We start from the raw sequence: 12,317 nt of genomic DNA, 5'->3' as shown, positions 1-12,317 counted from the left end.
GTCATTACTTCCTAGTTTGCGTGGTCAAACTGCGATTTCTAAAACTGCTTACAAAAGTTTGGAAGCATCTATTAGTCATAACACGCTAACTGCTAAATCTGATTTTGTTGTTGGTTTCTCAGACGAAGAAATTGCTTTTGTTACTTTCGTAGATATATAATGATCAGCACATACGCACAAGATGTTCTCATAACACAACAAATAGTTTAGTAGCTATTTTAAGTTTAACAAATTAAAAAACACTGTTATGTGTAGTTGCAATATAGTTTGGATATTGGTAAATGGTATTATATTGAAGGGATTCAAAACTTTAGGAAGCACTGTTAGATAACTATACAGTGTATTTGTACATTTAAATTTCCGCAGGCAGGTCTCTGTTTTACAACATAAACCCATCCTTTTTCCAAAAGATTCTCAGTGCGGGCTACATTTCCATCAACCGTAGAAATGCGGCATAAATAATTTAGCTGCAGCTCAGCTGCAGAGTCGTCAGGAACAGATGAATTCTCGTTCTGCGTGGCAAAGCAGCCGACCTATATGTACACAAGTAGCAGTGCAGAGGGGCGATCCTATAGGTAACGTGTATTAGCAAGTAGAGGCCGCTTCTGGAATCCTTTTTCGCCCATATCGATTATTGTTCAGTCAAATTCCCGGTAATTGGCTTTGCTGGACACATTCTAGTATAGTGCCTATATAGTCGTATAGGGAGTAAATTTGTAAAGGCTGTATAACGAAAATGGTTTAAATGTCTTATACCTTTAAAACTATTTATATTTTTGTACATTTTTTTTTAAGTTGAAGATTTGTAAATGTGTTATAGCTTTGTAAACCCTGATAACTTTAAAACTTGGTAAATAAATCATATCTTTAAAACTTATAAATAGATGCGATATAACTATGAAAAGTTGTAAGGTATTTTTTATTTGAAAGTTTGTAAATGCGTTATAACGTTGTACAGATCTCATACGTTTGAAGATGTTAAAGGCCTTAGAACTTTATAAAGTCCTTTTACGTTTTAAACTTTGTAAGGCGTTATAGGTTTTCAGATAGCAAGCCAAGTGAGTTTTTGTTGTTGTAACGCGCTAAGTAAACAAGAGTTGTAAGGCCAAGTTTGCTTTATTAAGTCGTACTTCGTATTGAATTTATTATAACAGATTCGACAATAGACAGGTTCCGTTGGGATAAGGCTTTAGCGAAATTTATTCAACAGGTACCTACTACTTTGAAGCATAATTGTTGAAGGTTGTAGTAAGACATAATGAAAATACCATAATAGAAAAATAAGTCCAAACAAAAGTAGGTAGCAATTGTGTTGGAATAACTTAATAATTAATTTCAACATCATTAATAAAGAGTTATTTATAACGTTCAAGCAAGGATTTTTGCAACAAGAAAACGCTATAAATTGGTGGAAAAGTTCAGTATCAGATATCACACTTTTGTTTTGTTTGTTGGCAAAGTTTGCTAAGATATGAGCTGTTTGTAACGTCAGCATTTTAAGCCTAACAAATTAATAAAATCGCTTGCTATTTGGTATAGGAGATTTGTAAACGCAATATAGAACTGTAATTACGTGAATAACTAAGAATAGCACTCTGTCAGTCCAAAAAAAAAAACCGTCGTGTAGAATAACCAAATAAGTTTTTCTGCAGATTTTTGAACGTTTGTTTCAACTTCATGAAAAACATCGAAACCGAATTCGGGTGTATAAGAGAAAGTATCCATAGAAAATACCAAACAAATTTGCCTGTTTTTTTGCGTAGGGATCCTAGTTAAAAAAAATAATGTAATAAATGCTTATGCAGTGTCGAAAGATTTGTAATATTTTTATAAAGATAAAAAAATTGTAAAAGGTACGTTCGACCAGCTGTTAACCTCGACCAATACTTGATAAAATTGCTTATTTTTTTACTCCCTTTGCTTTTGAAGTGGTTCTTGGTCATTGGCGTCAAAGTCATTCCATTTCAAAGCCCCCTTAACTCGAAGTATTTTCGTTCAACAGGTATTTAAGTAGCCTGGTGCTTCGATCGATCGTACAACTACAAGCAAGTGCCATTTAAAAACCTGACAACTTGTTACCAGCGGAATCTGAACCATGAACCAAAGCAAAAAAACTATCCCGAAGATTGCGGTAAGTTACTATTTATTTAATAATTTTGTGCATATAGTTTTAGTGCTATAACGGCACAGTCTGATCATAACAATGCAATAGAGTTTTTGTCCCATACAAGAATGAAAAAACGTCAGGTCAATACTGAACGACAATAGAGGTTCACAGAAATGTGATTAACATAAGTATAGAGGGAATAAAAATCAATATTACTATCATTTCTAAATAAAAAGTCCCAGTTAAAATATTGCTATATTTTCATAACTAAGAATGCAGTGTACATTTTATTGACTGATTGCTTTCGAACAAATACTTTATTAGCACAGCTTTAACATTTTTAGTTAGGCAAGCCAAGATTTTTAGTAGACTTAAAAATTAAATATTTATAAGGAATCTATGACCCACGGTGTGACCGTTTACCACTATATTTACGCCGCGTGTTTCAAGCAATCAACGTTGGAAACGTTATCAGCCTCGCTTTAATCTCAGGTGTAAGTTTGAACCTAAACAGCTGCCTTATAGGTTTAAGTCTACAAAACATTGAGTTGGAATGAACCATATCTGAAAATAGGAATATTTAATTATGGCAATGAACATTTATGCAATTGTTGCAACGTCAACAAAAAGTACAGGCTTAGCGTAAGAGACGTATATTATTTGGGTTAGGGCGGGTCAGGTATTTAATAATAATACTCGGCCTACCCAAACACTAACACTAATCCGCACCCTAACCCAAATGTTCTGTGTTGTGGTAGGATTCTAGACCAGCGCCGAATATTTAATTATGGCAATTCACATTTATGACATTTTTGCAACGCCAGACCGTACATGCTTGGCGTAAGAGGCTAATGTTTGCTGTTGACATTGAAATGATTTCTTCAGAGTGAGAAGATCCTACTAAAAGGCGGGAAGGTGGTGAATCACGATCTCACTTTCAGAGCGGATGTCTTCATTGAAAATGGAACTATAAGGTGAAATATATAGGTCTATGTTAGATTTGTATGATTTAAACTTAGACTAACAAAATAATTGTTTGGTGGCACAGAGTAAGTTATGTACGTAAAAGTTAACCAAAAAAAACAGTCTAGAAATACTGCATACAACAACGTACATTGTTTTGGTTAGCGTTTGGGTGAGGGTGGGTCAAGTGTTAGAATAAATATAATAACACTTGACCTTGACCAACCAGCATCTAAACGCTAACCCGCACCCTAACCCAAATAATATGCGTTGTATGTTGTAGTAAGACGTAATAAGAATATCAGTAGTAAGACGTAATAGGAATATCAGTAGTAAGACGTAATAAGAATATCAGTAGTAAGACGTAATAAGAACATGGAGTTATATACAAAGTGCAATGTTCGTGCGGTTCTACATATATTGGACAAACCAAGCGTAACCTACAAGTGCGTATGGACAACCACGACCCTTCATCACGGTCCACGCAGGACACAGACGTGGCAAGGCATTTGCATCAAAATCCTGGTCACAAAACAGATTTTGATAACCCCAAGATTCTTGCGACAAGTCGGTGTTGGAAACCGTAGAAATAACACGGCACAACCCGGAAATTAACGCAGACCAAGCTTCTATACCACTCTATCTTTTCAACATCTGATCACGTGGATGGCCTTATCTGCTATCGGCGACCTACCTTCTAATCGCCGCACACCCGGTTTAGATTATGTATCTATCCACGTTTCCTTCTTTATGATGTCTGCCTTAGCACTATATATACACTTACCATCAGTGACTTCTCTCTGTGTTGAAAATGAATAAAGAGTTATTCGAAACGTTCAAAATGATACCTACTTCTGTATGGGCTTTGATATTCTTATTACGTAATATGCGTTGTGGTATGCGGTATTTTTTTTTGCATAAGTTTCTACGTACAAAAGTGAAGAAGCGCTCTTTTTTTATCCAGACAGGCAACTTGACACCGACCTCACGGTTCAATAAATGGAAAATTATAATCAAACACATATTTGTGCATTAGCAACTGATATCGTTCACTTTCGGTAGTAGCACAATGCACACGTTCGTGAAATTTTACAAGAAAACCCATGTTGTTTTCGGCGTATTTTTCTCCTAGTATTGTGAAAAAAAAAAGATTAAAAAAAAAAAAAAAAAAAAGATAAAACCTTTTTTTCTTGCGGTGCACTTTTTCTCATTGCATCGTAAAATCTAAAACAAAACGAGATAACTCAACTTGCAATTTTTTTTCCAGACAACTTGGCACCGACCTAACGGTTCCGGGCGGTGTGAAGATAATCGACGCCAGGGACGCTCTAATCCTGCCCGGGGGGGTCGACGTCGCCACACACTTCTCATCCCGACCCCCCTTGGACGATTGTGACGTCACAACGGCCGACGACTTCTACAGCGGGACGCGGGCGGCACTACTTGGGGGAACCACCACCGTGTGTGAGTTGGAAATGAGTAAAAGGCGGAATTGCGGGATTTTTGCGGATAAAGGCTGTTTAGAAATTACTTGAACGTTAATAGTTCAAAAAAAAAAAATTAAAAATTCACCGCAAGCCATCGCAAACTCACCGAACCTGTTGATCAATGATTTAAGCAAAAATACGTTAAAATGTCTAAAATGTTTAAAATGTATATTTTTTCTAACGATTAAATTACATTAGTCTTTTTTCTAAGCAGGAAGTTTTTGTCATTTTTTTAAAGTCAGCGATTATGATTATGGTTTATATTTTAAACAAGCAAGGTATGAGTTGGAGAATTGTACAACTGCGAACAAAGGTTAGTCAGTCAGGAAGGCGTTAATAATCTTAAAAGAATCTTCCAAATTAAATGTTTGATGAATTTATTCGAATTATTGGTTGATTATTTTTAACTGACTTTCGTTGTAAGCGGTACACTTCTTAAACGCACCTTGCTTGTTTAAAATTTAGTATAAACCAAATCAGTATTGCAAAAAAAAAATAACAAACACTTCCCTGGTTTAAAAAAGGACTAATATATCATTTTTGAGAGAAATATGTTATCCCAAATTAATCTGTGTAAGATATTTATTACACATGTACAATTTTATATACAAGTTAACGAAATAACATTTCCTTTGTTTAGTCTAGCTTTTGGAAAAGGGATAAATAATTTATTTGACATATCTCCTTTGGGGATGGAAGTTAAAATTTAATGCGTTTATACATTTACATTTATTTCAAGAATGCGAACAACAAACACTTAAAAACAATTTGAAAACCGTGAAAACAAATGGTTCATATTAACTTCTTAAAATAATCTTCCATAGTTTACTTACTTATTTTTACCTTTCCAGTCGATTTCGTCACACCCGATCAAACCAGCCCCTTAACCGCCCACAAGGAGCGACTGGAGTCCGGTGACGTCAGCTGCTGTGACGTCACCTACCACGTGGACGTGACGTCATGGAACGATGACGTCATGAAGTCGATGACGGAGCTGTCGAAGGAGCACGGGGTCAACTCGTTCCGGCTGCGGACCAGTGATCGATTTTGGCTCGACAACGAACAGGTAGCTACTGAATTAATCATTAGGGGGTGATTTCGTGCCTCTACTGCGCATGCGCCGTGTTGCGGGGGGGGGGATGTTTCTGTAACAGCTGGCGCTTTGATCGACCCGCCCAACAACTGTATGCGTTCTTGGAATAGCTTGCAAGTAAAATATATAAATCTATAATTTGGCCAAAGTGCCTCTTTCATGTGGTCATATTTAATATTTAAACAGTTGTCTGGCATCTGGCAATAAATTGATATAAAGGGCGGTCCTTTGTTGTTTTGATATAAAAGTAAATTATCTGCCTGCAAAAAATTACCATCTTTTTAAACAAACAAACGAAAATCAAACAGCCGAAAACAAATTAGACAGTGAAATATATTAAAATGCTGCTGCGCAATCGCCGGGTTGTGTGCTTGGTGGGAAAAGTATATACTTCTTTAAATCAACTTCATATCCTGCATTTTTACTAAAAAAAAAATTATGAAAGATTCACTGGTTATAACGGAAATTTTAATTTGATTATGGGAATAAAACACGATTTTTCAAAATAGATCGTTTTTTTCACCTGACTAACCGATTGCAATTTAATTTACATTCCAATCTTCCGGGTAGTTTTGAGTTTGGTAATTGTAGTAAAAAATTGCGGTGTTCATATCTTCTATAGAAATTTAACGATAAATTTTCGTTTTTTAGCCATCATCCTCTAACATAGCTTCTAATTTTTTTTTCAGATTTACGACGTTTTACGTCACATCAAGTCACTAGGTGGCGTAGCGGTCGTTCATGCGGAAAACGGTGCGCTCATCCGCAAAATCAGTGAGGAGTATCGAGCAGAAGGAGTGACGCAACCGGCTGGCATCCTGTCCGCAAGAAACGAGGACGTGAGTTTTAACCGAAAGAATATTTATAAAATAATAAAAAAATGTGAGTGGTTTTTAACTAAAGTGCTACAAAGAGCAGTAACTTTATCCAAATTGTCCCTAAAAAAAATTCCTAACAAACAATATTTTAATTTCGGTTATATTTTAAAAATTGCGTCATGAAAGATCACTTTAAGTTTACAGTATTGTTTGTAATATAGTGCTTTTAACGACCTTTTGTGAATATTTTGTACGAAGCGGTTGTCTTGAAAAAATAATCTGTCAAGTTTCTACTTTTACATGTCGCTTCCCAAAAAAATACAGTTCTATTCAGAAATGAATATTTTATTGTTATTTTCTTTTGTATTTTCACCGCCATTTTGTGTCTTTAGGTGGAATACGAGGCGGTGAACCGAGTACTTATCATCGCGAAGCAAGTTTCGTGTCCAATATTCTTCTACAGCGTCACCGGCAAAAAAGCGCTCGACGCAATCAATGAAGCGCAAAGATCAGGTAAAGTCGTCTTATCGTTATGTATACGTGAGAAAGAAAATAAGATTTAACTACCCGATGCCAAGCGGTAGTATCAGTACTCGTCCGATAGCAAAATACGTCATTACCAAGTTAAGACATGCAAAATTAGTTTAAAACGTACAATAGGGAATTTATTTTTTATCGGATATCGGATTTCACCCGATATTAAATTATCGCATTCATTTACAACAGTGGTTCCCAACCTGGGGTCGCAACGGTTTGTCTGGGGGTGGTCGCCCTTTAGTATTTGATATAAGCAATATGAACTAGAAGTTTAACAGCATAGAAGAAGCAAAAGCAAGTCTAACATTTGTGTTTATGTGGCTTTTGCTGCAATGAACCAGTCGTGTTTATGACGTCACCATTACACTTGTCTATTAATGATTCTTCAGTCAAATGTCTAACAGAAAATTATTGAACGCTCAAATCGTAACTTAGCTTGTTGTGCATATACTTAAATCCGGACATTTTAGCCAAATGTTGATATATTCCGTTTGAAGTTTTTCCCAATTTGAATTTTGCCAATTTTGAAATGTGTTTTTTATTGACTCTGGTTTATGTATCACACACTATAACTGGGGGTCGCGCAAGTTATCGAACACTTAAAAGGGGTCGTGAGAACAAAAAGGTTGAGAACCACTGATATACAACCTGACTTTATTTGACCAGGCCAACCAGTGTACAATCATTTTTTATCACCCGGTATATGTAAAAACGATATTTCAGATAAAATTACTGCTACCCGACCGGATGCAGAAACACGCCATTGCGAAGGTCAGATATGCAAAATTCAACTAAAAAAGAACAAAAAAATTAATCGGATTTCTAATTTCCATCCGACATTATATTTTTGTATTTACATTACAAGCTGCCTTTATTCCCCCAGGCCAGCCAGTATACGGGCAAGCTCACGCAGTTGCCTTGTACCGCAATGGAACTTCATACAACCAAGCAGCCTGGAACCGTGCCGCATCATGCGTGACGTGGCCACCCATCCGTGACCACCCGGATGCTCAACAGCGACTCCTAGAGGCCTTGGGAAGGTAAGGAAATTAACTTTTTGGGTGAATTTAAAACTTTCGCGTTTGTTCGATTTTCGATTTTCGATTTGAAAGATTTAAAAAATAAAGAATAAAATCAAAAATTTGTAATAAACGGGGGAAATAACGGGCAGTTTTAGTCGTTATTTGTATTAATCCGATACTTGGTATGTTGCTCCGATACCCGATACCGATATTTGGCCAACGATAATGGTTGCGTAATCCGACAACAAATGATGGTTCAACCGGCAAAAATAACTTAGTTTGTAAATATAATAGTAAAGTGTTTTTTTAGGCTGACATTTGCAGGTGTGTTAGGAGATTTACTTTGCAATATGTTGTACGAAAGGTAAATAACTGACACGTTAGATTGAATACCATGGATTCAATACTGAATTGGATTAATATCGGGTCAACGCCGATACGTTAATGACGTCGGGCATGTACTGATACTACCACTTTGCATCAGATATCTGCTCTAATACTTCATAACCACTAGACACAGTAGATACCCATATATATATATCTTCACGCTTTAGTTGGATGACCAAGAATTAAGTAAAAGCTCCAGCTAACCACACAGTTTACATCCAGTGGCATCGGTTACAGTCGTCTATAATCACGGAGCTCTACTTAATATTTTATTCTGATCCCTGAAATTTTGGCGAACAGTACTGCCTATTTTGTGGATTCTTTCAATAAAATATTGTTGTTTTTTATTGTTGTTTTTCTATTAAAAATTTTGGATAAAAGCTATCCAAACATACGGAAAACAGCATAAAACACAAAAAGATTTTGACATAGGATCGGCAGCAATACCATCATATAATAGGCTATCGAACGAGCACCTTACACTATTACTTGGTATTGAGTATGAGCTCCGATCTGAAAACTATCAGACATCATCATCCCATGTAGTTAATACATTTAGTACACTCCGGTAATCCCAACTCCCACTACAACTTCTCGCATTATGTTGTATCCAGTGGCACCCTTCAGATAATTATTCAGTATAGTTTGCCCTCTATAACTAAACCAAATATTTTACATCCAGTGGCACACTTCAGTGCGTATCGAGCGGTCATTCCGTCTTTACCAACACCATCAAGAGCAGACTCGGTAAAGCTGACTTTTCACGAATCCCACCAGGAACTAATGGAGTTTATGAACGCATGATGGCGCTGTGGAGCGTCGCAGTGGTGAGTATTCTATGTTTGATATTAATGCATATATAATATCCCTGTCACCTGAGGCATTTGAAAAGGCCAAAGAGCCTGAATAGCTCAGTTGGTAGAGCGACGGTCCCAGTTTGACCGAGGTCGTGAGTTCGAACCTCACTGCAGCCTAGTTTTATGAACAGGATGCAACAGGCAACGGTGCTATGGTTGTGTTGTTAAACGCTGTATTATTCGCTCCAATAATAAGGTGCAAGAAAAAAGAAAGTATATATTAAAAAAATGCATTCTAGTGTTAGATTCACACACTGTATTAATCACAACTTCAGTTATAATAGAACTGCTCTAATATTATCGAACGCCTTTTCTCTGTGTCCAGGAGCCAGGCTTCATCGACCAGAATCAGTTCGTTGCCATGACGAGCACCAATCAGGCGCGAATCTTCAACATTTTCCCGCGCAAAGGTCTCGTGGCCGTTGGATCCGACGCCGACCTGGTCGTTTGGCGGGAAAAGCAGCACGTCTCATTGGCCGCCTCCGCCGCCGCCCTCAACGTCACTAAGGCCGATTGTTCGAACGCGTTCGATGGACTGGAGAGCTCCGCAGCGCCGCTGGTGGTGATAAGTCGCGGAAAAGTTGTGTTTGACGAAAACGAGGTAAAAGTTTATTGAGAAAAATTATACCAGTGCAAATGAAGTTCAGTCAACTTGGAAAATTTCTGCACAGCAGTTACCTATATATTGTTATTTAAGTTCATCACAACCTGCGGCTTCAGTTAACTTAGAAGTCAGCGTCAAGTCAACTCAAAAAAATAATTTAAGTGCACTTAGGTCATGTCGACTAAAAACTGAGAATTAAGATCACTTATGTAACTTTAGATATTTAACAAAAATATGCGACTTTAACGCAATTAAGTCTATATCACGTCAATTTAAAAGTGCTCCGAAGTCCAATGAAGTCAGCCTAAAATGTTAACTAAGGTTTACTGAAATCGAGTCAACTGAAAATGTGACTTAAGTCAACTTAAAACACTCCAGTCAAGCCAACAAAAACACAGTAATTCTGTGTATGTGTTTTTTAATTTACGTCGTACCAGGATAAACAGAACATTTTTCTTTTATTGATTCTTTACCTGTTGTATTTCCTAATTGTATTCCTACAATTTAATTAATGCAACTGTTTTATTTGGAATACGCAACGCAATGCACATGTGCGTGTTTTAGCCTCCATCTTCAAACCATAGTTTTAAATTATTTTCACAATGATCTATACCTCCATGTGCAAATAACACACTTAAAATTTCCCAGCCCTATTTCTACAATTTTGATGCCTTTGCAAAACCGAAAAACAACTGTTTGCTGAAGTATTTAGCCAATGAAACCTCATGCATGCTTATGGGTTTTTGTTAGTCTTTTTTTAACGTCAAATAATAACTTTCAAGCATTTTTTCCCACAGATCCACGTTGTCCAATCTCATGGCAGCGTTGTTGAAAGACCTCTCAGACCTCCAACCATTTACAACCGTTTGGACGCCAGGGACGAGGCAAAGCAGGGACTTACCCCAGGCAGAAACAGCGGCGCCAGGGCCCCCAGCCCCTCGCCGTCGACCAACGGGCCACGGATGAGAGAAAACCCCTCTGGGGGCGAAAGGCCAGAAAGGTTCACTCGGACTTCTGGCCATAGAGCCATGCACCAATCAGGATGGAGCTTTTCGGGTGAGGATTGGGTTTAATGGGGACGGGAAACCCGTGGGAATCGTGATTCCATTTTTCGCATGGAATCCAAATTTATGTAAACCTGTCAAAGCATGGGCTGCGGACTCGGGACTCGGGACTCGGGACTCGGGACTCGGGACTCGGGACTCGGGACTCGGGTTATTTTTAACCGACTCCGCAGCCCTGGTCAAAACTCGATTCGTACAAACGAAAGCTTTATTTTATACCTAGGTTCTTATTATTTATTGCCATAAACTTCAACCAAACAATAGAATTTGTAAGCTCATGCAGTGAATAGCTTCGCTGGAACGTATTTTAGTTAACAACCGTGAATTTGGAAATTGATAACTTCAGTGTCTTAATCTTCATCACAAGTGTTAGATTGAACGTTCGTTAAAACTTCAGCCATATATTCTTATCAGTTGTGGAATTTTTTTTGATAAATAAAAACACAAAGTGGCATTTTTTTGAGAGGATTTAAATTAAATGGACTAGCTAGTCCAACACAAACTGCGTTCACAAGCGCTTCGGCAAACTTTTAGCTGATATAACGTGATCTGATCTTGCAAGATTGTGTATAAATTTAAACTGAAGTATACAAACCTTTTCTAACAAATACAATCAACTCTTACTTCCAGGTGATCAAACCGATGACGAGAGAGAGAAGAAGACTAATTTCCGTTACTCCGTACCACCAGGGGGTCTCTCGCAGTTTAGTCTCAGCTAATCAGTGGTTTTTGTTAAAAAGAAATGAAAGTCTTTACCTTTTGACTAAAGTTGTTTTTAGACAGGTGTGACATAAATAATGAGAAATGAAAGTTTATGAATTACGACAAAAGTTGTTTTTATGTCAATAAAGCAAAAAAGAAAGAAACAAAGTTCTCAGAACACCAAAGCTTGCCAAACTGATGGTGAATGGAGTTTTATACAATAATCGTGCCATTGCATAAAATTGCAGGAATTGTTTTTTCATAAGCAATTTTCTTTATTCAATCAGCAAATAACCTGCTGTGGAGAAGATGGCTTTGGTCTATAACAAGTATTTTTTATCTTTTCAGTTGGCTTTTGCTTTGAATGTTGTGATCAGTGTCATGACAAAGAATTTCTGGTGTGTTCGTTTTTGCTGAAAGCTAAATGTCACCTTTACCAAAAGTTGTTGTACCATATTATCGTGGCTACAATCATGTAAATCTTTTTTAATGTTCATTCCATAGCACTAAACCTCAAGTAAAACGCAAAAAAATTCATTGGTGGACCAACTCCGCATTGTTGCCTATTTTGTTTTATTCGCTTTTGCACATCAAATCAATTTTAAGATAATACTGTGATCTTCAAGTGTAGCTTATTTAGTTTTCTATGTGTAACAATTCATTGTTCCGTAAACGT

The 12,317-nt window shown here is 37.1% G+C and overlaps 1 protein-coding gene across 1 annotated transcript; it reads left to right on the top strand.

Moving 5' to 3' along the window:
* Positions 1-2,004: 2,004 nt before the first annotated feature.
* LOC146137046 (dihydropyrimidinase-related protein 2-like) lies at positions 2,005-12,317 on the top strand. Its single transcript, XM_083395565.1, has 11 exons — positions 2,005-2,131; positions 2,993-3,081; positions 4,338-4,534; positions 5,409-5,623; positions 6,340-6,489; positions 6,861-6,981; positions 7,889-8,045; positions 9,097-9,241; positions 9,597-9,872; positions 10,673-10,931; positions 11,570-12,317. Exons 1-11 carry the CDS (start codon positions 2,096-2,098, stop codon positions 11,656-11,658), a joined length of 1,734 nt encoding a protein of 577 aa, XP_083251691.1. The 5' UTR covers positions 2,005-2,095; the 3' UTR covers positions 11,659-12,317.

The sequence above is a fragment of the Ascidiella aspersa genome, chromosome 8, assembly GCF_963924565.1.
Source record: "Ascidiella aspersa chromosome 8, kaAscAspe10.2, whole genome shotgun sequence".
NCBI classification, from domain to species: domain Eukaryota; kingdom Metazoa; phylum Chordata; class Ascidiacea; order Phlebobranchia; family Ascidiidae; genus Ascidiella; species Ascidiella aspersa.
The sequence above is the reverse complement of the archived record's forward strand: the minus strand, read 5'-3'. Positions and strand labels throughout refer to the sequence as shown.

What these genes read in the sequence shown, in the direction of transcription:
- LOC146137046 (XM_083395565.1), top strand. Translation starts at nt 2,096, where the DNA reads ATGAACCAAAGCAAAAAAACTATCCCGAAGATTGCG. An exon ending in AAACTATCCCGAAGATTGCG is followed by an intron (nt 2,132 to 2,992) that starts GTAAGTTACTAT and finishes TGATTTCTTCAG; the next exon opens with AGTGAGAAGATCCTACTAAA. An exon ending in ATCAGGATGGAGCTTTTCGG is followed by an intron (nt 10,932 to 11,569) that starts GTGAGGATTGGG and finishes TCTTACTTCCAG; the next exon opens with GTGATCAAACCGATGACGAG.